Genomic DNA, 27,608 nt, shown 5'->3' with positions numbered 1-27,608 from the left:
ATTAATCCATCATGATCTAAGTATTGGCAGGCCAAATGCTCAGAAATGGGATACAAGCACAAAGGAATAAAGACACTCTATGCCTGTCATCACTACTGAGCATCACTGATTCAGCTCACAGTGGATCAAATTCTGGTACCCTTAACCAAACAAAACTTACATTTATTTAATGGACATTTTGTATAATGAAGGACTCCACAGTTTGACAACAAGTGATTATTGCCAATTTAATGAGAAATGCTACTCTTCATAGCTCCCCAAAAATTCTTTCAATAAGGTTACTTTTATCTGTTGCTAGCTTTAAAAAACACATGAAACTCTTTGACATAATGTTTTCTAGAGAAAAATTAAATGATTCTTTTAACATGCAACAATACCACCACAAACAAAATTAACATTTGTTAAACAGAACTGAAGAAAACCTGTCAACAAATCAATGGTCTCTATTTATCCCCTATGCCTGGACTTCAGTTTGAAAAAATGTGGGAGTCAGCATTCAGCCAAATTTTTATGCCACTTGTGATAGAGATGCACACTGTGCATACAGAGCTGAGGCTGGGAAGGAGGATCATCTCTCTCCGGCAGCCGCAGCTGGGCAAAGTCGCCTCTTTCTCTGGCTGCTGCAGTCCTGTACATCCCAAATTCCCACTGCCCCCTCCCACCTACCCCCTACTCCCCCCAAGGCCACCACCTCACCTTACATGTGTGTCTTCTCCAGGGTTCAGGCACCTAATTAGTGGAGCCATGCCTGTGTGGCTCCACTAATTAGGTGGGTGGCCCTTCATTCTCTCGTGTGCGGCTGCCCAGGTGCGCACCTTAGAGGGAACTATCCGTGGATCACCAGTGGTCCGCAGACCACAGTTTGAGAACCTCTGATTTAAATGAACTGTAAAAATGGGATATCTCTGTATTCATCTCTCTTTGAAATGCATACCAAATAATCTGTGAATGGTGGAGGAACAAGCAAATTGGCTTATGTTAATTCTATAGCTCTTATGTTAATTCTATAGCTAAGTACCAGTGATGGACCTCCTTCAAAGTCATGCTAATTACCTTTTGAACTCCCAACTTGTCACAAGACATGAAATTGTACAAAAGATCCTTTGGTCCTGATTCTGTCATCTCAGATCTGCTTAGGCTTCATCAAGGGAAGTTTGAGTCACAAAACTGAGGTCCCAGTTATACTGGTACACCCCGAATACAATATTTGGACATTGTACTATAACCTATGAACTATTTCTGAAAGAACTCTTTGCTACTACAAAGCTCACCATCTATGCTATGAATCTGAACCTCAATGAATTGAGCTCTCTCTCTCGCTATACACATATTTATCTTTTAACCATACTCTCTCTCTCTGTAGATTTTAATACATTTTAGTTTAGTTAATAAGAATTGGCTGTAGCATGTATTTGGGTAAGATCTGAAACATTCATTAACCTGGGAGGTAATGTGTCCGATCCTTTGGGATTGGCAGAACCTTTTCTTTTATATGATGAAATAAGATTTACAGAAATTTTCATCATATTTGACGTGGGTAAGTGGATGGAGGCCTGAGGCTGGATCACTTTAAGGGAATTGTGTTGTTTGGACTTCTGAGTAACCAGTAAGGTAATAAAGAAGCTGTTTTATGCTGGCTTGGTAAACCTAAGTTGTGGAATAACCATCAGCTTTACGGGGATTGTCTGCCCCATTCTTTGCAATTCACCCTAATTGAGTGATCATAGCTGGCCCCCATTGGGACCCTAGTCACAGCTTTCTCAAACAGGCAGCCAAGGATTCCCCCAGTACCTGAGAAGAGCAATGCAGCTGAGGATCTAGCTCAAAAGAACTAAACAGAAGAGGGTTAAAGCAGAGACAATTTGAGGTAAATAAAAGATAAGCAAAGTTATATTTTGAGAACAACCAGAAATTTAGTATAAGACGGTAAAACTTCTATCCACAGTAAACCTTGGTACTTTTTCTTATTACTAGTTAGAAAGTAACTCTACAGTTAACAAAATGTGTTGACTAGCTATACTGTTTTATACACAAAGTGCATGTCAGACTCAATCTGTGCTACTGGAAGAGGATTTTTTTCTCTCCCCAAAAGAACTGGCTCAGGGACCAGCAGTTAACATTTTAAGTTTATGTCATAAACTAGATAATTTTATTATTAAAACGTCAAATACTGATTGTTATGTACCTCATTAGAGGTTCTCTTTGATCACGCATTAGCCTCATTGTGACTTCACAAGCTCTTCGGAAGAGACCTTCTGTCCCCATTGGACCCATTCCATTGACCATATTATGAGTGAGGCGAAAAGGTACAATTTCTGGAACTTCAAAAGTTTCCCCCTGCAAATTAATAAAAAGTTAATTAAATGTGAAGTTCACTTCAGAACACTTTTTCTGATTTATTATTTCTATAAAGTTTCTTTTCCAAATTGTATGTCAGTCCACTGCAGGCCAAACAACTAACTTATCTTGCCTAACTATTACCATTAGAGTATACCAAATTCAGGTAATTCTGGCATAGATTTGAATTGGTTTATGTCAGCATTGCTTCTGGAGGTCTCATCTTAGCTAGCAGACATTTGGCCATATCACAAGTCCATCTTACCATTTAGGAAAATTTGGCATGAGCAAAGGATTGACGATAGATATGGGATATAGAATAATAAAGGTAACAAAGACTAGGAGTTTGGTGAAAGGCTGATGAGAACTACCTAAAATTCTTTAATGTTTTCTGTTTTAAATCATACATTGGCTTTCAAGATTTAAATTTTATCTTTGTTCCACTACTTCAGGCAAGTTCTGAATGATAGTTTTAAAATTCTCATTATTCTCATAATTTAAAGATACAAACAAAATGTTTTGACTAAGTTTTAAAAACAAGGTCGAATAGGACCAACAAGGCCAAATGGTTGGCACTGAAGATGTAACAGGGGAACTAGTTGAACAGGACCCATATTACATATTTCTGAATTAAACCAAACACCAACTAAATCTTCCAATAGAAATACCAAAAACCCACTCTGGCCACAGTTAAAAAGAAAATGCCACTTTCTTCCACAGCAAATTCTCTTTTGAGTGACTGATGTACAAAACTACATTATCCACAACAAAAGTGAAAGAAAGAAAGACTAATTAGAATGTTTTGTAAACATCGAGTAAGTACTCTCACATTTTAGTGCATCCAAAGAAAGCTCACGTGATGTTGCCTGAACAAAAGACTGCTTTAATTATCAAGGCATACAGGACAATAATGCCTTTGTGTAAGATTTTTTCCCCACTGATATATAGGTTTATATATTCTAAAACTTCTGAATAAGAACACAATGGTATATGAATATCTTGGTAGATATTCAGAGTCTCAAAGTGAAAGAAATACTGAAAAAGCAGGAGAGATTTGTGGATTTTGAACTTTCAAGTGTTTAAAAAATAAGCAAGATCAGCAAGACATTTCCTACCTTATTGAACAAACAGTTGAAGTCCACATGCACACATTCACCAGTCAAAGAATCAAAAAGAATATTTTCACCATGGCGGTCTCCCAAACCCAGTATGTAACCAACCATTGACATCACTGCTGTGGAACGACAATAGGCTGATCTGCTACTGTACCTACAGAAAATAAGGATCCAATGTAAAATCCTAGGATCACTTGCCCTTGCACAACCTTTTAGACAATGTAGAGCTTTTGAATAGCTTTTGTGCTTTATGTGAAAAGCTCCAGTCTTATTTTGTTTAGTACATACTTCATTTTCTATCTGCTTTATCTTCATTTACATTTTGTGAAAATAAACTAGTGTCATTAAACTACCATGATCACAGCAACTGACCATAAAGTAGGATCAGGGAATGTTCTCAGAAACCATTCATAAAAAATAGGAGGATGTCGGGGCAGAAGAGTTTCTTTGAACATTTTCAGCTTTTCAGTTAAAGGTGCTGACTTTGGAAGCATGTGTTGACGTAGCTCCTTTCCAGTCATATAGACTCCTGTAAAAGATTTCAATCAGATGTAACAAACCAAGTCTTATATATGGTGTCCCCCCCACTACTATTTAGAGTTCATCAAGTGTAGCCTAAATTACCAAAATTAGAACAGGTTTTACTATTTTAATTAAAGTATTGGCAACTCAGGAAAAAAGGCAGTCATGCAAGCACATTACAAATTCAGATCTTGGCTGAGCCAGGTTACATGAAGTAAACAAATTGCCTTCCACTATAAAATCCCTATGATCCATTAATCATGCCAGTTGACACATGTGAAAGACAAAGCCTCTATTGTCATCTGCAGCTCAAAAAATTTTGAGTGCTGTGTGGTTGATCCAGATGAAGTACAAAAAAAGTAGGGCTGTCAAGTGATTAAAAAAATTTATCGCGATTAATCTTGTGATTAAAAAAAATTAACAGTGCAATTAATTGCGCTGTTAAACAACAATAGAATACTATTTATTTTAAATATTTTTGGATGTTTGCTACATTTTCAAATATATTACTTCAATTACAACACAGAATACAAAGGTACAGCACTCACTGTATTTTTATATTTATTTTTTATTACAAATATTTACACTGTAAAAAACAAAATAATTGTATTTTTCAATTCACCTCATAGAAGTATTGTAGTGCAGGGGTGGGCAAACTTTTTGGCCCAAGGGCCACATCTCGGTATGGAAATTGTATGGCGGGCCATGAATGCTCACGAAATTGGGGGTTGGGGTGCGGGAGGGGGTGAGGGCTCCAGCTGGGGGTGCGGGCTCTGGGGTGGGGCCAGAAATGAGGAGTTCAGGGTGCAGGAGGGGGCTCTGGGCTGGGGCAGGGTGTTGGGATTCAGGGGGATGAGGGCTCCAGCTGGGGGTACAGGCTCTGGGGTAGGGCTGGAGATGAGGGGTTGGGGGTGCAGGAGGGTGCTCTGGGCTGGGATCAAGAGGTTCGGAGGGCGGGAGGGGGATCAGGGCTGGGGCAGGGGGTTGGGGCACAGGAGCAGTCAGCGGTGCAGGCTCCAGGCGGCACTTACCTCAAGCAGCTCCCAGAAGCAGCAACATATCCCCGCTCCAGCTCCTACGCAGAGGCACAGCCAGGGGTCTTGGCATGCTGTCCCATCTGCAGGCGCTGCCCCTACAGCTCCCATTGGCCATGGTTCCAATGGGAGCTGTGGGGGCAGTGCTTAGGGTGGGGATGGCGTGTGGAGCCCCCTGGCTGCCCCTATGCGTAGAGTGGGGCAAGCCCCCAGCAGGAGTGCCAGAGCCGGGGAAGCCCCACCCTCCGCTCCCTGGTGGGAGTTTGAGGGCCAGATTAAAACATCTGAAGGGCCGGATATGGCTCCCAGGCCATAGTTTGCCCACTCCTGCTGTAGTGCAATCTCTTTATCATGAAAGTTGAATTTACAAATGTAGAATTATGTTAAACATGAAAGCATGTCCTGTGGAATGGTGGCCGAAGCATGGAAAGGGCATACGGATGTTTAGCATATCTGGCATGCAAATACCTTGCAATGCTGGCTACAAAAGTGCCATGTGAACGCCTGTTCTCAGGTGACATTGTAAATAAGAAGTAGACAGCGGTATCTCCCGTCAGTGTAAACAAACTTGTTTGTCTTAGCGATTGGCAGAATAAGAAGTAGGACTGAGTTGACCTGTAGGCTCTAAAGTTTCACACTGTTTTGTTTTTGAGTGCGGTTATGTAACCAAAAAAAAAAATCTGCATTTGTAAGTTACACTTTCACAATGAAGAGATTGCACTTCAGTACTTGTATGAGGTGAACTGAAAAATACTATTTCTTTTGTTCATTATTTTTACAGTGTATATATTTGTAATCAAAAATAATATAAAGTGAGCACTGTGCACTTTGTATTCTGTGTTGTAATTGAAACCGATATTGAAAATGTAAAACAAAAATCCAAAAATATTTAATAAATTTCAACTGGAATTCTATTGTTATAAGTGTGATTAATTGTGATTAACTTTTTTAATCGTGATTAATTGTTTTGAGTTAATCGTGTGAGTTAACTGTGATTAATTGACAGCCCTAAAAAAAGTTTTTCCAATGGTCAACTTTGATTTTATTATGCTGCTCAATGTAAAGTTAAGTTTGTTGAAAAGCAAAAGATTCTGACTTTTCACTGGAAAGTCATTGTGGCAGTTAATTTGATAAATGATAAAAATGATTAAGATTAAAAACAAGCATCATAAAAATGACAGGCAAAAAATAAGAATGGACATAAAACCTAAGACAAAATAAAAGCCAAGTTGCATATTTTGTTGCTTAGTACTGTACACATATTCCTTTTAATGACAACCAGCTTCAGCAGCAGTACTAGTGACATAAGAATGGATTAAGAAGATTAAATTCTCAGCACTGAAAGAAAGCCACATAAGGTTTATCTTTGTGATGCCCTGAAAAACATTAATAGCAAGTTTAGATATTCTTGCATTTATGAGTACAACAAAAAATCTGCCAATGGTGTGCTGGTAATGGCTAAATACAATCTGCTGCATCTTCCCAGCATTCAGGACAGGATAACGAAATTTCTTACAAGATAATTTTCTTCCTGCTAGAAGCTTCTCTCCTCATTCATAACAAATGGGAAATTCCTTCTGGGGGCTTCAGTTGAAGGACAGGGCTTAGTCCTGGAGCCTCTAGCAACAACATTGGAACATCTCCAAAGTCCACAGATGGGAGCCATTACCCATTTGTTATGAATTAGAAGAGAAGATGGGCAGCAGAATGAAATTATCACACCTTCTACAGCTCAGTTTTGTCTAGAAGTTTGGGGTCTGATCACTTGCTTTCTGTCTCATTTACTGAGAGCTACAATCGCATCTAAACAAAGGCAGCATAAATCAGCCACATAACTCTCAGTTTGAGAGGTACTGTACAGCCTAGTAAGATAATGCGTCACTGAGCTCATTTTTGCCTAAAATTTATAAATCTAAAAGATTTTCTATAAGCTTGTCACGGGGTGTATCAGCCCTGAACTAGTACAGCAGGGGTTAACCCTTCTATTTTAATCTGGAGGCCATACACCCCCGGCTCTGCTGGGCATGCTCCAGCTGGAAGCAGGATATAAAAGCCAGCAGAGCAGCTCATTCTGGGCTGACCTCCATGGGGAAGGAGGTGTGTTGCTAGCTCCTGAGGGAGGACCACCTGCACTCCAAGACATGGAGGCCAGCCAGTCAGATGTGGACCCCGACACACCAGCATGGGACGTTGCACAGAGGGGAGACACCGGAGAATCCCTGAGATAGAGAACCCCAGAGACTTGGGTAGGAAGTAACCCAGGAAAGTTTGGCAGGGAAACAGTTACAGAACCAGACCAAGGCTTGGCATGTTTCGGTTGGAGCCCCGCCAAGCTGGTGGTGGGCAACCCTGCCACCGATAGGGCCCTGCGTTGGGACCCCGTGGAGAGGGTAAGCCCAGGTCCCCCTGTCCTGGCCCCCACCCACCTGGGGTGGTGGTCCCACTCACCGGTATTACGGACTCTGGCCCTAGGCCACACTGCCCTGAGAGAGACAGAGGGCCGATTCACCGACTCTGGCCATTGGGCTGCACTGCCCAAATAATAAGGGCAGTAGTATGGACTCTGACTGCTAGGCCGCACTGCCCTGACAGCAAGGAGCTGAAGTATTAACTCTGGCTATTGGGCCACGCTGACCTGGGAGAAAGGGCTGTATTACGGACTCTGGACACTAGGCCACACTGCCCTGAGAGTAAGGGTCGTATTAAGGACTAAGGCCACGAAGCTGCGCTGCCCTGAGACGAGGGACAGCCCTTCCAACTAGACAGTGGGGCTGTGACGCACCTCTCACCCGCCCCTGCCCCCCTGGAGTGACAGGGTGTATCAGCCCTGCGACAACAACATATGTATCTCTACTTTATTTCATCTCCTTGCTCTTTGTCTGCCCCCCTCACATGAATTTTTGTATACAAGTTTTTTTACCCTTCTCCTTGTACAGTTTGATCAGGATATTTCTTAGGCCAGCCGTGTTGTTCACCCATTCAATTATCCCACATTCATCATTTAGTGGAATAACTGCATAGGTTCGAATATGGAGTTCTCGCCTACGTGATTCGGCATCCTTTCTTAAGCACTATTTATAAAACAAAATAAATAACGTTACCAAATATCACCACAAACACAAGATCAAAATAAACTGATAACTTTAACCTCTTTATCCTGCTGGGGTGGGAACCCCAGTTATTAGGAAGAGCAAGGTAATAATAATGGGGGATTTGAGTATTAGAAATATAGATAGTTGTGTTTCTGATGACCAGGAGAATCACATGGTAAATTGCATGCTGGATACAAAGGTTGTAGATCTCATGAGACAACTAGACAGACTTATGTGCAATGCTGGGCACGAGCCAGTGGTCCTGGTACATTTAGTTATCAACTACATAGGAAAAGGTAGGAGAGAGGTCCCAGAGGCCAAATTTAGGCTGCTAGTAAGAGATTAAAGCGCAAGACCTCCAAGGTAGCATTCTCTGCAATGCTTCCTGTTCCATGCACAAGGCCAGAAAGACAAGCAGAACTACATGGTCTCAATGTGTGGATGAGATGATGGGGTAGGGAGGAGGGTTTTAGATTGACTAGGAACTGGGGAACCTTTTGGGAAAGGAGCAGCTTATACAGGAAGGATGGGCTCCACCTCAATCAAAATGGAACCAGACTGCTGGCATATAAAATTAAAAAGGTTATAGAGGATTTTTTAAAATAAGGGCTGGGGGAAAGCTGACACGTGTGGAGAAGCATATGGTTTGGGAGGAGACATCCCTTAGGGATGAATTTATTAAAAGGGGAACTCTATATCCTAGTAAAAAGGATAGGAAAGAAATTGGTAAAGTACAGGTAGGAGCTAGTGAGGAACAGTCAAACATAAAAGAGTCCCATTTAAATATAACACATGAAGGCAAGCAACTGAATATTGACAAAAACGTACAAGTGCCTATATACAAAAAGTCTAAATACTAAGATGGTGAAGTAGGGTGCCTGGAATTAAATGAGGATATTGATATAGTAGGCATCACAGAAACTTGGTACAACGAGGATTATCATCAATGGAACTCGGTAATATCAGGATACAAAATATATAGGAATGACAGAGTAGGCTACGCTGGTGGGGGAATGGCACTATATGGGAAAGAAAGCGTAGAATCAAATAAAGTAAAAATCGTAAATGAATCAAACTGTACCACAGAATCTCAATGGATAGAAATTCCATGCTTGAACAATAAGAGTATAGCAGTAGGAATATATTACCAAACACTTGACCGAGATGGTGACAGTGACTGTGAAATGCTCTGGAAGAGTAGAGAGGTTACAAAAACAGAAAACACAATAATAATGGATGATTTCAACTATCCTCATATTGAATGTCATCTCAGGGATACAGAGATAAAATTTCTGGACAATGTAAATGCCTGGTTCTTGGAGCAGCTTGTCCTGGAACTCACAAGAGGAAAGGCAATTCTTGATTTAGTCCTAAGTGGAGCACAGGATCTGGTCTAGGAGTAGGCAGTTGAACTTTTTAGCGATAGTGTCCGTAATATAATTAAATTTAAACATCTGGGGGGGGGGGGGGTGTGGAAAGAGATTTGCCAAAGAAATTACCACAGTAGCATTTAGCTTCAGAAAGGGGAACTATACAAAAATGAGGAAGCCAGTTAAATGGAAATAAAAAGGAATAGTAACAAGGGTGAAATGCCTGCAAGTGGCATGTAGACTACTTAAAAACACTGTAACAGAGGCTCAAACTAAATGCATACCCCAAATAAATAAAAACCCAAAAACCAGTAAGACAAAAAATGCCACCATAGCTAATCAGCAGAGTAAAAAAGGTGGTTAGAGGCAAAAAGGTATTCTTTAAAAATCGAGAATCAAATCCTACTGAGGAAAATAGAAAGGAACATGATCCTGGAAAGTCAAGTGTAAAAGTATTAAGAGGCAGGCCAAGAAAGAATTTGAAAAGAAAAATTTTAAGTGCATCAGAAGCAGGAAGCCGGCAAATCAGTCAGTGGGGCTACTAGGACAGTTGAGGTGCTAAAGGAGCACTGAAGGACGACAAGGCCATTGCAGTGAAGCTAAATTAATTCTTTGCATTGGTCTTCATTGCAGATGATGTGGGGAAGATTCCCACTCCTGAGCCATTCTTTATAGTTGACAAATCTGAGGAACTGTCCCAGAGCGACGTGTCAATAGAGGAGGTTTTAGAACAAACTGATAAACTAAACAGTAATAAGTCACCAGGACCACATTCACTCAAGAGTTCAGAAGAAACTATTGCAGAACTAGTAACTATGGTATGTAACCTATCCCTTAAAATCAGCCTCTGTACCAGATGACTGGAGGATAGCTAAGGTAATATGATTTATTTAAAAAGACTCCAGAGGCAAAACTGGCAATTACAGGTCAGTAAAGCCTAACTTCAGTACCAGGCAAACTGGTTGAAACTATAGTAAAAAACAGAATTATCAGAAACAAACACGATCTGCTGGGGAAGAGTCTCCCTTTGTAAAGGAAAATCATGCCTCACCAATCTATTAGAATTCTTTGAGGGCGACAACAAACGTGTAACAGGGTGATCCAGCTGATATAGTGTACATGGGTTTTAAGAAAGCCTTTGACAATATCCCTCACCAATGGCTCTTAAGCAAACTAAGGGCTTGTCTACATTGGCACTTTACAGAGCTGCAACTTTCTCGCTCAGGGATGTGAAAAAACACCCCGCTGAGCTCAGCAAGTTTCAGCACTGTAAAGCGTCAGTGTAGACAGTGCACCAGCGCTGGGAGCCGCACTCCCAGTGCTGGTAGCTATGTCCCTTGTAGAGGTAGTTTTTTTAGAGCGCTGGGAGAGCTTTCTTCCAGTGCTCTGCCACGACTACACAAGACATTAAAGCGCTGCTGGGGCAACGCTTTAGCATTGCCAACGTTGACTAGCCCTAAGCAGTCATAGGACAAGAGGGAAAGTCCTCTCATCGATCAGCAACTGGTTGAAAGATAGGAAACAAAGGGTAGGAATAAATAGTTTTCAGAATGGAGAGTGATAAAGAGTGGGGTCTCTCAGCAATCTGTACTGGGACGATTGCTGTTCAACATATTCAGAAACTATGGAAAAACAGGGTGAACACTGAGATGGCAAAATATGCAGACTATACAGTACTAAATTACTCAAGATAGTTAAATCCAAAACAGAATGCAAAGAGTTTCAAAAGGATCTCACAAAACTGGTTAACTGGGCAACAAAATGGCAGATGAAACTCAATGCTGATAAGTGAAAATTAATGCACATCGGTAAACATAATCCTAACTATACATACAAAATGATGGGGTCTACATTAGTTGTTACCACTCAAGGAAGATATCTTGGAGTCATTGTGGATAGATCTTTGAAAATATCTGTTCAATGTGCAGCAGTAGTCAAAAAGCTAACAAAATGTTAGGAACTATTAGGAAAGGGATAGATAATAAAAGAGACAATATCATAACATCGCTATATAGATCCATGGTATGTCCACACCTTGAATACTGCATGCAGTTCTGGTCACTCCATTTCAAAAAAGATACATTAGAATTGGAAAAAGTCCAGAGAAAGGCAACAAAAATTATTAGGCATATAGAACAGCTTCCATATGAAGAAATACTAAAAAGCCTGGGGCTGTTCGTCTTAGACGACTAAGTGGGGATATGATAAGAGGTCTATAAAATTGTGAATGGCCTGGAGAAAGCAAACAGGAAATTTATCCTTTCACATAACACAAGAATTAGGGGTCACCCGATTAAATTGATAGGCAAACAAAAATTAAAACAAACAAAAGGTAGTACTTTTTCACAGAACACATGGTGAACATGTATAACTCATTGGCAGGGGATGTTGAGAAGGCCGAAGTATAATTGGATTCAAAAGAGAATTAGATAAGTGCATGGAGGATGGTCCATCAATGGCTATTAGCCAAGATGGTCAAGGATGCAACCCCATGCTCCAGATGTCCCTAAACCTCTGACTGTCAGAATCTGGGCTTAGACAACAGGGGGTGGTCACTCAAAATTGCTCTCTTCTGTTCATTCCCTCTGAAGTATCTGGCACTGTTCACTGTCAGTAGATAGGGCAGTGGGCTAGACGGACGATTGGTCTGACCCAATATGGCCACTCTTATGTCCACATCTAAATTTCCCCCACCATAATCTAGGGTTTTAAATTCTGAAATTCCACACTTGCAGTAAATCAAAAGTAAACAGAATTCTTACATCTCCTCCCTACTTGCCCTAGAAAAAAAAAAAGATTTTACAATAAAGATAACTGGCTGAATAAACCCTTTAAATAGAATGTCTGGGTTAGTTAGTAGGTTAGTGTTCCAGAGCCACTACCATTTTCCTTGACCTCATTGAAAATATGGTATATTAACATTAGGTGAACTAGTGAAAAAGACAACCTAATTACGATAAAAATATTCTCTTTCCATAGTTGTTAATGTTTTGCCATAATCACTGTTTATCTACCCATCATTGCCTAGCAATGAAGAAATCCTCCATAAGAGGGAGGTGTAACGAGATTAGGGGGAAACAATTATTAGTAGACAGGGGTAGGGTAGGGGCAGAAATATAACAAGTAACTCCTCCAAATTTTACATGGGCTACTGTTTTCTTGAATGAAGTCTCAGTTCTGTGAGCATTCTCAACTCCCACAGAAATCAGTGGAAGTTGAATGTACTCAAGACTTGGTAGGATTGGGCACTAATTGAAGTAATATTTTTTCCCATAAAGATTTCTTTTTCAAGGATATAGGGAGTCAAATACTTTCATAAGTTGATTACTTCATCATTTTTCTAGTCAACAGCCATAGGGAAGATTTTCAAAATCATCTTCAAACCTTATTAATCAAGGAATTAAACTCCATGAGTCGGCAGTCTTTTCTTAGGTCATCTTTTGGTTTACACATCATAATATAGGCTTTTCCATCTGAACCTTTTAAAGTAATCTTTTTTGGTTTTTGAAGAGATGCAAGGATTTCCACCTAAAGGAAAAATGGAAGTAGTCATTAAATCTTGTGGTTATTCTTCAAAAAAAACCTCGGGAATCTTAACAGCCACATTTGTGCTAGCACTTCCTATTTTAGTTAGTTTACAACTCATTTGACCCTAGCCAAAACTTGATCTTAGTACCAGTGCCCCTCTTTCAGGTTGTAGTACCAAAAAGCTAGCCATCAAGCTGGTCCTCAGTGCTTCTTTTAATTAGTATGCACTCTTATTTGAACAGTAAATATAATTATTAAGAAACCTCTCATCATTTCCCCCACCTCACTTTTAGCTAATTAAGCAGAAAAGTAAACTTAGCTGCAATTTATTAAAATGACATCTAAACTATGAGCAGAGAAGAAGTTTACCGTATCATCAAAGCCCGCAATGTAGGCCCAGCGTCCAGGAAAAGGGTCATGGTTAGAATGTGTGCCAGGAATCGATGGAAGAGTGGGTATCATTACAGACTGTAAAGGAATGAGGATCTCACTAAATGTCTGCTCTTCTACTAGCTTTTTAAGTGTTTTGAAATGAACACTCATGCTTAATGTTGAGTTGTTCCCATCAACCTAAAATAAATAAAAATCAATCAATCAAGAAACATTTTGCTTAAAATACAGAATAAGTCCTCATAATAATATCACTGTCTCTCTCTTCCAGTTATGGAATACTCTTCACCAAACAATGAAAAAAATATATCATGTTTCAAGAGTTCTATTTGTGCTAAAAAGTGGTCCATTAGAATAGAGTATATTAACTTCTATGTCTCTATATTTTAGTTCTTCTCCCACTTAGTTTCATTAAATGCAGTTGCTGAATTTTATCCCAGTTAACTATTTCAGGGGTTCACCACTAACACTACAGACAGCCTACTTTTTTGAGCTAAAATCTTTTAGAAGTTATTGGAGGAAAAAAATCACTGACCATAAGTAATGGAACATACAAGCAACATAAAAATGGCTCATTATTCAAAAATATTGTTAATATAAATAAGATGTTTATTTAGAAAAGAATTCGCTATAAAAAATTGACAGGCAACCTTCCTAGAAAACTTAAATATTTAAAATAATCATGTTATTTCTCTATTTAAGTTTTAGCTCCAAAATGTTTATTTCTTCCTGTCTAATAGATTTCAGATGTCAACAGAACATTTTACAAGATACCCCAATTTCACAGAATCACTCAGAGACTATTTAATTTAATTAGTTGATGTAAGCTACAGAAAAATATTTTCCATAACACATTTAAAAATATTTTATATAACATTAATTACTATGTCTGATCTGCAGGTCTTGTTTTTATATGTTTGGTTGGTTTTGTTGTTTCTTTTGTTTTTTGGACAAGTACCGGTTTGTTGCATAGCTCTAGTAGTTTATCTGTCAGACGTGTTGCATCTCCAATAAATTTTCCTAAAGATGCCTTCATATGAATAGCTTTGTTTAGGATTTCCTTGCATCTATTCACACGCATTGGGTAAGAGGACTGCAAAAGAAGATAAAGTTAAAATTTACTAAACCTATATACCTAATCTCCATTACACAATTCTGAAGTGATTGACAAATTGTATTTTTGCAAGATATTTGAAGTTAGATAGTTTAACAAAATGGAGCACAAATCAAAGATATTCAGTATTAAATTTCATTAAAAATTCCACAGCTTTTCATGGCTTCATAATTTCACACCAGGTAGTAAAAGTATCAAAGAAACAAAACTGCTTAAAGTGACAGAAAAAAGCCTTGAGATTCTTGAACTCTACCTTTTTCAAGCTATAGTCTCTGAACTTAGAAATCATAATCTTTGTGGCGTGCAAAATGGGGAAGAATATCACATTCTTATATCTAAGTAGCTGCCCATTTAAATACCTTGTTTAAACATACAGTAAACAGGTTATTCAATTTTTTCTCTTGTAGATAGATTTATATGAACTTTTATAAAAATACAGCTATCCTTATCAAATTACCTTGGATACAGCTGTCACCATCCACATTGCTTGTTGAGGATAGGTTAGAAACACTTTGGCAACAATCTCCATCAGAACAACAAAGACTTCCTCATGAGAGTGGCAGATTCGGGAGATTAATTGAGAGAATGCTGTCAAAAATTGATAAGGTGCCAACTGATCTGTGTGATCTGTAATCACCTTATTTATTTTAGCTAAATCATTTCTCATCTGTACACGATCAGGACGACCAACTGGAAAAACACAATACAGTAAGTTTATAGTCATGTTTCTCTGAAATGCAAGTTTATAAAAAACAAGCTGCAAACCTAAAGAACTACACTCATTTGTTAATGTTTTTTTGGTTTGTATTTTTAAACAAAAATCTTTCCCCCTAAAGTTTCTCTGAGTATTATACACAAACTCAGGGCACAATTCTATATTTGATTTGCTTGGGGAACTCCCATTGTCATGGATAAGCAAGCCTTTAAATTGAAAAATTATTTGCTTCTCTCAGGCCCATTTATTGTCCCTGAAAACAAACTAAATTAACTGGCTTGTGTGCAACTATATTTTCTATATGGCATACATTAAACTGGGGTATGTGCAAGAATAAGTGACTTATAGCATATTTGCTACATAGTTTGGGTTGCCAACATGGATTTATTATAGTGTTTCCTTACTTGGGAGTAAAAAATGTTACAGGTAAGGCCATAAAACCACTATTAAGGCTAACGCAGAAAGCCAGATTACTTCCCCAGAATAGTGAACAGCCATCAGATTCTGGTGTGTGTATCTGGGGCAAGGTAGAGATTCTGGTGTGTGTATCTGGGGCAAGGAGAAGAGAGGAGGAGGAGGAAAGAGTCCTTGGAAAGTGTGGAGCAGGCATACCAGTTCCTATATCACCTCACCCACTACAGCACCCAGCAGACATCCAGGAATAGGAGGACCTGTGGTTGGAATGCTACTACACTCTGAAAAATCTCATGCTGACATGCAGCCACTAGGGGATCATAGTCAGCTGGCATATGACAGAACAGCCCCTTTTGTGTCTCAGCCCATGCCTGCTGTGAAATTTCTAGAGAAAGACTTTTGGACAGAAATGCTGCATGCTTGGACACTGCCCAAAGGAAAAGATTTTGTTCTGGTATGGTTTTAAGTTTGAACAAAACTCCTTCAACTACTGAGTCCTGCAAAGGTGAAAAAATTGAACACTTCACTGCAAATGTTTTCACAGTGAGCTGGCTTGATGTTGGAGAAAGGGTACAGGCAACATATTTCTTTTTCTCTGTTTCCGTTCTTTTGGCAACTTTAATGTGAAATTAATGTTGCATACTTAACAAATGTTTGCAATTATTTCAATCAATTCTGAGGGGGGTTATAATCACATGTAAAAATGCTTGTAGGTAACATCTGGTAAGCTAACTTTTTTGCTTTAAATTATGCAAAATTTTGGGAAGGAGTTTAAAGTTCACCAGTTATATACTTTGTGCATATAACCGCAGGCACTATTTTGTTTTAGTCCATATAATGGATTGGGTCATTTTGGCTGCATTTCAAAATACATAGCATACAAGCCAAAACAACAGAATTTTATACAGCGTTCACAGTTCTTTATACATCCTTTTATGAAAATGTAAGATAGCAGAAAAACAGTACGAAAAAGTTCTACCTTTTTCACATTCATATGCTTTTGCTCCAAAGTCAAGCCACAGAGATAACATTCTTGGCATTGACTGATAGATGAATTGGTTTCCATACTGTAAAGACCTGCAATTACATATCCACACCTATAATTAAGATTCAGCCTTTTATACCATATATTTAAGAATGTGCAAACAAACTTAGAGATTTAAAGTGATGTTCATATCCATTCTGATGTTTATGTGTCTATTTTAGGCTTTTGTAATGTCTATTACTGTAACATATAATGCTCACTAACTGACATCCACAGGAATTATCTGCATCTATCACTTAGAAACTTGCTCCAATCAAAAGCACAAAGATAATCATCAACTTAGTAACATCTAGCCTTGTCTCATTTCATTTTGAGACAGCAAACACCAGCTCATTTTAAACAAATGAAAACATAAGAATTTAACAATTAATTTCCCTTTAATAACAAAATTAATACAATATATAATTAACACAAAGTTGGAATAAAATAATTTTTCTACAATTCCATGCTTCTTCTTAAGAATTATTGCAGAAAAATTTAGTTAGATAGAAATATATAAATTTTAACATTCAAAAACAAGAACAATTTGTGGGAAATAAATTGGTTGGATTATGTTATCAATATAAATATTTTTCTAAGAGACCAAAGCAAAGATACTATATCATCTAACCTTCCAAAATGATGAACTATATATCTAATCAGATCTCCCTGCTTTTCCATCTTGTTGTCAGTTACCATAGGCATCAGTTTATCGTAGTATTTAGCAAGGTAAAAGTGTCCATCCTCCCATTCTGGCAAGAAAAAAGTAACATCCTGCAATAAAAATGAAAAAAAAATTATCTTTCTTGGAAGAGGATTTAAAATAAGACAGGTTTTGTTTTTATGACAGAAAACTTTTATTATTTACCTCCGTGCAAAGTGGGTATAAAAGAGTACCACACCCAGTCAGTAGTGCTTTACATCCACTCTGCACAGGTGTAAGTGACCTCCCTGATTTGGTAACAACAAGACAGCACAAAAGGATCCTTTTATGCAGTGTTGTTGTAGCTTGATTAGTCCCAGGATATTAGAGAGACAAGGTGGGTGAGGTACTATATTTTATTGGACCAACACCTGTTGGTAAAAGAGACAAGCTTCTTCTTCAGAAATCTCAGTGGAACTCGAAAGCTCGTCTCTCTCACCAACAGAATTGTTCCAGTAAACTATATTACCTCACACACCTTGTCTGTCTAAAAGATCCTTCAGGATATTCCCAATAGGGGAAATTATAGTTTATTTAAAACTAACATAACCAAGTGTTTCATCTACAGACAGGATGTAACTTCTCTTTTTCTTCTCATTTTTGGCTAGTGAAACACAAGAATCATTCATTGCTTCTCTATTTCTTTTCTAAAAGTAAGATCTTTCAAATAAATGGAGGGAATTGTATCATAGAAGTTAGAGGGGAAAGGGTGTATTAAGTCATCCAGTTTCTGTCTGACAATGCTGAATTGTTCTCAACAGTACCTTTTCTAGCATTCTATATATTACTGGCAAAAGAGCTTCTCTCACTTCTCTTTGGAGACTACCACATAGCCTAAGACAATAGTTACCAAATTTTTCATGGCATGACTTCCTTTGGGCTCAAAGCCATTAATGCAGCCATCCCAAGGTTTTGAAAGGGGAGGGATCCGAAAATTAAAAGAACAAAAAATGGGACTTGCCTCCAGAGGTTGGGGGGTTAAAGAATGAACCCACCCGCACTCACCCCTCAGCGGTGGCTCCTCCCTGTGGGGCTGGCTAGACTCAGCTCCCTGCTCTGGGCATTGTGACCTTGCCTCTGGCGCACAGGTTCATGTCAGCACTGCTCAGTTTTGGCCCATCCCCCTGATGGGGGCAGCCAGGCTAAATTTGAGTGAGCAGCATTGTGACCCCATGCACCAGGCTGCAATGCCTTGAATGGGGAGCCAAGCCCAGCCAGCCTTGCAGGACAGGAGCCACTTCAACTTGGACATATTCTGGCTTTCTTGAATTTTGTTTTTCCCCCTCTTTTTTCAGTGTCTCATGACATTGGGACATGCTGGGTAAAAGATTTCACTGTCAAAGACTTTGAGAGTCAGCCTACAATTTCCTTTCTTAATTCCATACATTTAACATATAGGATTGGATTCTCCAGTCCACTAACTTCATAGTCTATTTAGTACAGGGATGGGCAAACTATGGCCCAGGAGCCACATCTGCCCTTCAGATGTTTTAATCTGGCCCTCGAGCTCCCGCCAGGAACTGGGGTCTGGGGCTTGCCCCGCTCTGGTGCTCCAGCTGGGGGCTTGCCCTGCTCCATGCGTGCCGTGGCTCCACATGGCTCCTGGAAGCAGTGGCATGTCCCTCCTCCGGTTCCTACGCATAGTGGCAGCCAGGCGGCTTGCCGCGCTGCCCCCACCCCAAGTGCCGCCCCCCACAGCTCCCAATGGAACCATGGTCAATGGGAGCTGCAGGGGCGGCGCCTGCGGACGGGGCAGCACGCCGAGCAGCCTGGCTGCGCCTCCATGTAGGAGCTAGAGGGGGGACATGTCGCTGCTTCTGGGAGCTGCTTGAAGTAAGTGCTGCCTGGAGCTTGCACCCCTGACCCCTCCTGCGCTCCAACCCCCTGCCCCAGCCCTGATCCCCCTCTCGCCCTCCAAACCCCTTGGTCCCAGCCCAGAGCAACCTCCTGCACCCCCCAACCCCTCATCTCCAGCCCTACCCCAGAGCCCATACCCGCAGCCGGAGCCCTCACCCCCCTGCACCCCAACACCCTGCCCCAGCCCAGAGCCCCCTCCCGCACCCTGAACTCCTCATTTCTGGCCCCACCCCAGAGCCTGTACCCCCAGCCAGAGCCCTCATCCCCTCCCGCACCCCAATCCCCAATTTCGTGAGCACATGGCCCGCCATACAATTTCCATACGCAGATGTGGCCCTCGGGCCAAAAAGCTTGCCTACCCCTGATTTAGTACTACATACAACTTGTGATCTGAATGACAAAGCTATGGACAGTGAAGTTTGTGATACACTTTTTAAATTTTTTTAAAAGCAATATTGCAGGAATAGGGTAGCATTAAAGGTAAGATTCAGCTGTGCTTGTCCTGCCACTTGGAGTGGAACAAAGGTGAGGTGTACCAAATAACTCAGCAACTCCAAAAACATAGCCCAATAGTGGGATTCCACTGCTTTCCATGAGGAGAGCAGTGTGAATTTGATTTTGAGACTTTCTCTGTGCTTACTTTTCTATATAACTTAGCTACAGGATTATTATTAGTTCTGTAGTAAGACAGAAATATGAATGTGGAAAATCTCAAGTGTAAAACATTGAGCAGGCTTGTATTTAGACAAGCATCAGAAAAAATGATTGATAAACTGGTGATTCAGTAGGCGACACTCTTCTTTCCAAGCCAATATGATGTTATTGGGCCCTGTGCTCTTTTCTAGCTCTCCAGAGAGTGGTAGCATCACCTCCATATGACTCCCACAGTAAGACTAAGGAGGATCCATATACATTATTCTCTACACTGGACAGTGAGAGAGCACTATCTGCCAAGCTGTCCCTTCATAGTAACCCAATGACATACCGGTGAAAAATTCCAACCCTGAAATCCGTTAGCAAAAAACCAAAAAATTATTCCTCATATAACTCCACTGACTTCAATGGAGTTACACCAAGGATAGGTTTAGTTCTTGTTGAGAGTTACAAACTGTATGTATCAAGAGGTTTAACTAAATTAACTTGGACTGTAAACTCCATAGGACAAGGACTGTCTTTTTTACTACATGTTCATAGAGCACCTAACATAGTGAGGACTATATCTCTGTTGGGGTCTCTAGGCTCTACTTTAATATATATAATAAATTATGTATGAATATATGATTACTAAAAACTGTGTTGTATTCACCTTGTATTTTTTCATAACTGCATTACTTTCAAAGTTGGCAGTTTCTTCCATAAATCTGCCAACCAGCAACATAGCCCGACCATGGATTAGCTGACTTTTGGTGTCAGATGCTGCTTTATTCTCAGGAAAACATAATTCAACTCCCTTCTGAAGAACAATGAGAGCCTGGTGCACCTCACCCTTAGAGAAAGAGGGAAAACATTAATCAACATATGCTTTTTGTTTGTTTATTTTAAAGAAACAGAACAGCTTACTTTTACTAACCAAGAAAAAACAATGTTATGTTCATAGCTCTAACACCCTGGGGACAGGTAAGTAAAAGCCTCAGTTTATGATTGTGCAAATGAGGCTCCAACAATCCCTTTAGCTTTCTCTACTGAAACGTCCACTGTCATCCATTAAGTCACTGATAAATACTCGTTTCAATAATAAAAGTTAGAGCATCTACCAATTTTCTTCATTTTGTCCAGGAACTAAGTTTAGAAACTTTCATTTACTGCATGCTTGACCGCCTCCTCAGTTGCACCCGCTGTTCAATTTACTACATTTATTTTAATTGAATTTTTCAAACCACTAGCACTCAGAGTCAATTCATAACTCTTGCAAATGCATTAACATTACACATTTATTGTACTTTTGTTTAAACTAGATACTTACTTTTATTCTTTTATAGGTAAGAATGCATTTTAATTTGAATCATTTCATTTCTTTTTTGCTTACCTTGGACCACAGCCACTTTGCTCTTTCTATATATAGTTCAGATAGCGTGGATTCCCCAGCATTCAGAAGAGCATTGTATGCAGTTTGGTGATGACCAGCTTTTCTTGCAACTCTGGCACTCTGGAGCCAACATTCTCCAACTAGTTCACTGTAATCCTGTCTGTGGTGATTTTTTCCAAAATAAAGATCCATTTATGAGTGCTGCCATTACAATCTCAAATATATACCATAATGTATTGAAATACAAACACAAATAGCTTAACAAACTGTTTATTAAAAAGAAATTCACTTTAAATAAACAAACATTCATAATACTTTTGTTCTCTATTGTTTATCCCCCTAAGTCTGGAAATAATTATTTTTCCCAGCTAATCTCATCCTTTCTCACTTGGAAAACACCGCTTTTGTCTTGTATTTGAAATTTAACAGGGCTGTTTTTGTTTATAATGTAAATTTCAGTAGATTCTTACCATAACTCACAAATATGTGCAAAAATGCTACTACTGTATAAGAGAAAAGCTAGTATTCGATCGATATGTAACATGGATGGACAAAAAATAATCATAGCTTTACCTTTTATTGAGGCTAAGCAAAGCCCTTCTGAGTGCTAAGATGGGTTCTTTTGCTCTATAGGAGTTCTGTGTCATTTCTATACGAGCAATCCAGTTCAGAGAATCTTTACCATGGTCACCATCCATTTGCTGAAACAGTGGAATAATACTGTGTTCCAGTTCACACAGCATATGTAACCTACGGTGAAAGGATACAGGAATGTATTTTAGAAATTGTTTGCCATTTTCAGTTACATGTATCTTATGTTTAGCATTTGTCATTTCATTCCCAAAGCTGACCACATGAATAATCCAAAATACCACGCTTCCTTAAAAGAAAATACATCAAGAATATCTAAATTAGTGAACTGGTCATTGTTTTCTCACCACCTCCTCTCTGAGATAAACTGAGCTCAGAAGCAATGCAGTTTGCTAAGTACAGACTCAATCCTGCATTCCTTCTTCAAACAAAACTCTCACTGACTTCAATGGCAAATTCACCTGGGTAATGAGTGCAATATTTTAAAAACAATTATAGCCATTTTCTTTTAGCAATAATTCTTATGAATATATAATACCACAATTAGAATAACTTTTACAGAAATGGTAAAAGATCTTTGTCACTGTTGAAATTCCAAAGTTAAGAACTTAAATAGTTCTTATTTCTCATTAACTAGTAGGCTAAGTTTGGAGAGCTGACATGAGAATAGTGACGAGATGAAGGCTTGTGAATAGTCAAGAGCATTTGGAAATGTAGAATTATTTTGAACAGCATCTTCCAATATAAGCATAAAACCTATCTAGTACATAAAACAGAATTTTTTAAAAAACTGAGTTGGTAAGCAAGTTAAAACGTATATTTTGCATGAAGCCACATGTTTTCATTGCCATGTGGAGGTATAAGATATAAAAAGATAATACTGAACCTTTTTCTTGTGCATTACCACTTCTACATCATTTTAAGTCAAACTTCAGTTCAACTACACTAAACTGCCTTTAAAGGGAAATAATCTCTACTTGTGTTGAGTCTAGAAATGAAGGACCAAATTCTGCTCTCAGTTACAGATGTATAAATATAAAATCTCACTGAAATTAGTGAAGTTAATACACTGGAGTAAATTTCAGGTTTTAGCTGTAGTGTTTTTACGGAAGGAATTGGTCCCAGGAGTTCATTTTCTGACATGCATATATGAATTCACTTGCTGATTTTTTGATGAGAGTGCAACAGTTACAAAGAAAAACTATGAATACTTCCAGGGAAAGAACACCACAAAATCTCAGTCAATCAGGAAAGGTTTGCAATTGGTATTGAATATGTGATTGTTATGCAGAAAGAGTCAGAAAAAACAAGATACCAATAGGTCAGCACCATTTATCATTTGAAAATGAAGAGTTCTTACTGTTGATTACATGAATGATACATGCATTTTAAAGTGAGTTCTTTAGCCCTTGAACACAATGAAGTGGTATACAGAAGCCACAAAATACCTGATAATGTGTTCATATCCTCGCTGATAGGACCCTCTTTCAAAGCTTGCTGCTGAGAGGGGTACAATCTGCTCTGCTCGAACAACTTTCAGTGTCTTATAAAAAGCTGCTGTGTTTTTCTTTTTGGCTGATAACAACAATTGTCCCAGTCTGACACTCCAAGTACTGGACTTCACATCTAGGGGACAAAGAATCAGAAATTGCATTTCATTAGATGCTCAGGCAATACACCATAGCCCATAGGTGCTGAAACTAGGGGTGCTACCTCACCCCCTTGCTTGAATTGGTTTCCATTATATATAGGGTTTACAGTTTCATTCAATGGCTCTGAGCACCCCCCACTACAAAAATTGTTACAGCATCCCTGCCATAGCCTGTCTATAATGTAACATTTGAGAAATGTTTAGTGGAAATTCTTGATCAAACAAACTTTCATCAGAATTGGTCCAAATAGATTTCAAAAAAATGTATGACAACTTAAAAAGGAGTACAACTTTAATATTTTATTATTCCCAAGAAATTTCAAGCAAATTGTGCCAATATATGCTTTCAGAAATCCTATAGGTGGAATTTTACGAGAAGCCTAAGGGTGTTTGGCCTGATGATCCCCTGACGATCCCAGTCAGAAAGGATCAGATAAATTTACAAAAACTGTAGGGTTAATACTAGCTGATACATCACAGATCAAGAAATTTGAAACAAATGCCCTCTGGTTAAAGCTGGCCAAACCTGAACATATATAATTGCACAAAAATGTTCTCATTTTGACATCTAGTTTCCTACCTGCAGCCAAATAATTTTCCAATAAATCCCAGTGTGTTAGTTTCCAGGCTGCCTCCACTCTATACGTGTTCAATTCAGATGTCCACTCTGGCCTATAAAAGTACACACAATCAGAACACAGTACAAAACCAGCCAGTGCTATAGTCATTATATTTTCTTCGCATTAGTTCTACATTATATAAACTAATTAACTTTTAAACAGCAAAACCCCTATATTACTTGAAAATCAAAGGTTGTTAACTTGCTATGAATAACATTACGTAAAACAAAAAATGTGATCAATTTATAGTAATTTGAAATTGACATCCCATAAACTGAGTTTGCAAGTCGTATATATACACTTTACTAGGAACATATTTTATGATAAAAGAAGATGAACTTTTTGGTCAAAATTCACTATTGTGCACGGAAAACTGTATATTGGAAAAAAACATAAAAGAAAGAACAAGTATGTGGCAATCAACAATACGCTAACAATGAAGGATTCTTTTTTCCTTGAATAAATTAAAGCACATATCTATCTCAGGGGTGGGCAAACGTTTCGGCCTGAGGGCCACATCTGTGTGGGGAAATTGCATGCAGGGCCATGAATGTTGTGCTGGGGCAGGGGATTGGCATGTGGGAGGGACTGCGGAGTGTGGGAAGGGCTATGGTATGCAGGAAGGGGCTACAGGCCAGGGCACAGGAGGAGTGTGGTATGTACAAAGGGGCTCAGAGCAGGGGGTGGGGTGTGGGAGGGGTGCGGCACGGGGCTCTGGGCAGAGGTTGGGGCGCGGGAAGGATGCGGGATGTACAAGGGGGCTCAGGGCAGGGGGTGGGGTGCAGCAGGGGGTTGGGATTGGGGTGCAGGAGGGGTTCGGGGTGCAGGTTCCAGCCCACCGCCGCTTACCTGGAGCAGCTCCAGGGTGGCAACAGCATGTAGCGGGGCTATGGCAGGCTCCCTGCCTGCTCTGGCCCTGCCACTCCCGGAAGCGGCCGGCACCACATCCCTGCGTCCCCTGGGGGAGGGGGAGCAGAGGCCTCTGCCACGCGCTTTCCTCGCCTGCGGGTACCTCCCACGAAGCTCCCACTGGCCACGGTTCCCCATTCCCGGTCAATGGGAGCTGCAGGGGGCGGTGCCTGGAGGCGAGGGCAGTGCATGGAGCCCTTTGCTCCCCCCTCCCCCAGGGGATGCAGGGATGTGGTGCCGGCTGTTTCCAGCAGTGGCGCGGAGCCCATGGCGCCACGGGGATGGCAATCCCAAAGGCAGATTCAAAGCCCTGATGGGCTGGATCTGGCCTGCAGGCCGTAGTTTGCCCACCCCTGATCTATCTGTACTGAGTATTATACACAAAGGAAGTAGCAGTATTTCAGACAGTGTTGAAATCCTGAAGTTAGAGAAATTTTAAATGTTTTCATTTTGTCCATAAAATCCTATTTCCACACTGCTAGATACACCTGCAGTATTAGAACTTTTTATTATTCAAATAGGGGTTGTATTAAATTATTACCTGTTGGCAAGCACTCCATTCACCTGAGTGATTACAGTAGATAACTGACCAAGACCTAACATGGACTTCACTACACCATGATAATGAATGATCTAGAAACGCAGATAGAATAGATCAAAATACACATCGCGTATAATCAAGAGATATCATGCTGGTAGCTTCCAGGTGAATGTACATCAATTTTGTTTTTTCATTATTCTTTTAGATTTTTCTTGTTACGAATATGACATGAAAAGAAAAAGGTTTAAATAATTAAATTATCACAGCTAAAAAGAATAACCAAATTCACACCAAAAAAATCAAATTTGAACAGAACTCCCTGGAAAAGAATCTCAGCTGATATCAGTAATTTCTAAGATGTGTTTCAGAACAAAGTAAAATGGGTTTTTTTTTAGTATATATGTTTGAGAACTGCTAGGGAAAGTTGTGAACAATAATGTGACAAACTCACTGTCATGGGGTAATATACCCCTGTGGCCCAGCAATCCAGGGGCTAATGCAGGTACTGCCAGCCAAAGCTGACTGGCAGCCTCACAGCAGCTGGAGAATAAAAGAGCTAGGAAGCAGAGGGGCAGGGCAGCTGCCAGAGGAGCAAGCAGGCTGTAGAGGAAAACTCTGACAGCAAGCTGCTGAGAAGCTGTGCAGAGACAGAATCCTGAGAGGACCAATCGGATCAACAGGCTGAAAAGCCTACAGAAATAGAGACCAAGAAAGGTAGGAAGGAACTCAGGGCACGTCAGGAGTTGTTGAGTCCTGATTTTCCCTGTCTGGCTTAATGGCCCTCAATTGGAACCCAGTGGAGTGGGTGGGCCTGAGTTCCCCTATCTATTTCTCAGAGACTTGAGAACTGAGGTTTCCAGACCCTCTGGGGACCAGTAACCACATGACCCCACCAAGAATAAAGGGAAAATTCCTGTGCCTCATTGGGACAGACTCAAGCAAGGAGAACCGACTGACTACCCTGCCAGAGTGAGCAAATGGTGCAATGCTCCACTTGGCCAAAGGGGGCGCTGTTGCATCAACACCCACACCCCCATACGCATCTCAATTTCACTTTTAAATTAAATGTGTTTGGAAGCTAGAGAATGACTTGCTCCAGGTTTCTAAGTATTGTTTATAGTAACTCATCTGCAGTCATTGCAGCAGTGAACATGTTCATATTTTACATATATATTCTAAGCCTCTATTATATTTTTTTGCCTTTTTGTTGGATCATGAAATAAGAATGTGTCTTTCATTTTACCTGGTCAGATTCCAGCTGAATAGCCCTGTCATAACAAGCTGTGGCATCTCTCAGCAAACCAATGCTTTCATGTTCAAGGATTTGTTCTTTGAGAGATGGCTCTGCTTTCCGAATTGCGCTGACCCCAGCTACTCCATCTGGCTCATGCATAGCAGCATATAATTTCTTTTTTCGAACATGGAAAATATTACAATTGAAAACATAAATCAAACACAGTGGTTCAGCTGTAAAGGCCAACGACAAGACATTTATATAATATGTTAAGAATCAAGCATGTTACTTAACTCTCATGTAAAACTGCTCCAAAGCAGAGTTCTTAGTCACAAGTTGTGACTCTAAGACATCACATAACTGAACAATAACATCTTTAGACATCTTAGAAAATTTTTTCTGGCCAAACTTCCACATGAACTTCAGTTATTAATTTTCATATGGCTCAATAACAACAATCTCATGTTACTGAATAGGTACCATATCAAATTTATTTGAAGCAACTTGCACAAAGGACAAAATAAAGTACTGTATTATGCAGTAAGTTGTATAATACAGAGTTGCAAATGTATATGACTCTTACACATCACAGAAGGAGTGTTCTAGATTATTTTTCAAACTAGGAAATCATTGGGCAATTTCAACCATGAGAAGAAGTAAACTCTAACAGGAATTCAGCTAACATATAAGTTAACTATGCCGCTTGAAAATAATTTTTCATCTTTGTAATATACACAGTGTGCACTCTTCCTCTATTTTAACATAAATTACTTCACTTTATTAAAAAGTTTCATAATTGTAATATTTTATTTATGTAAATC

General features: G+C 39.7%; 1 protein-coding gene across 4 annotated transcripts in view; it reads right to left on the bottom strand.

Moving 5' to 3' along the window:
- Window positions 1-27,608, bottom strand: part of ATR (ATR checkpoint kinase) — an 81,908-nt gene that overhangs the window by 4,827 nt on the left and 49,473 nt on the right. For 3 of the 4 annotated variants that reach the window (XM_048864292.2, XM_048864293.2, XM_075132198.1), the window contains 17 exons: window positions 26,797-26,961; window positions 25,554-25,645; window positions 24,064-24,155; window positions 23,281-23,458; window positions 21,815-21,991; window positions 21,242-21,401; window positions 20,522-20,701; window positions 17,287-17,429; window positions 16,611-16,708; window positions 14,960-15,192; window positions 14,347-14,481; window positions 13,368-13,568; window positions 12,855-12,998; window positions 7,929-8,079; window positions 3,825-3,981; window positions 3,453-3,606; window positions 2,186-2,337 (listed from right to left, as the gene is read on the bottom strand). In XM_048864292.2, the coding sequence (XP_048720249.2) occupies window positions 2,186-2,337; window positions 3,453-3,606; window positions 3,825-3,981; window positions 7,929-8,079; window positions 12,855-12,998; window positions 13,368-13,568; window positions 14,347-14,481; window positions 14,960-15,192; window positions 16,611-16,708; window positions 17,287-17,429; window positions 20,522-20,701; window positions 21,242-21,401; window positions 21,815-21,991; window positions 23,281-23,458; window positions 24,064-24,155; window positions 25,554-25,645; window positions 26,797-26,961 (2,612 nt within the window). Of the gene's footprint in view, window positions 1-2,185; window positions 2,338-3,452; window positions 3,607-3,824; window positions 3,982-7,928; window positions 8,080-12,854; window positions 12,999-13,367; window positions 13,569-14,272; window positions 14,482-14,959; window positions 15,193-16,610; window positions 16,709-17,286; window positions 17,430-20,521; window positions 20,702-21,241; window positions 21,402-21,814; window positions 21,992-23,280; window positions 23,459-24,063; window positions 24,156-25,553; window positions 25,646-26,796; window positions 26,962-27,608 lie in introns of those variants that run through there. The other variant, XM_048864294.2, reaches the window with a different exon arrangement.

The sequence above is a fragment of the Caretta caretta genome, chromosome 9 (assembly GCF_965140235.1).
Source record: "Caretta caretta isolate rCarCar2 chromosome 9, rCarCar1.hap1, whole genome shotgun sequence".
NCBI lineage: Eukaryota > Metazoa > Chordata > Testudines > Cheloniidae > Caretta > Caretta caretta.
This window is presented reverse-complemented; position numbering and strand designations above follow the sequence as displayed.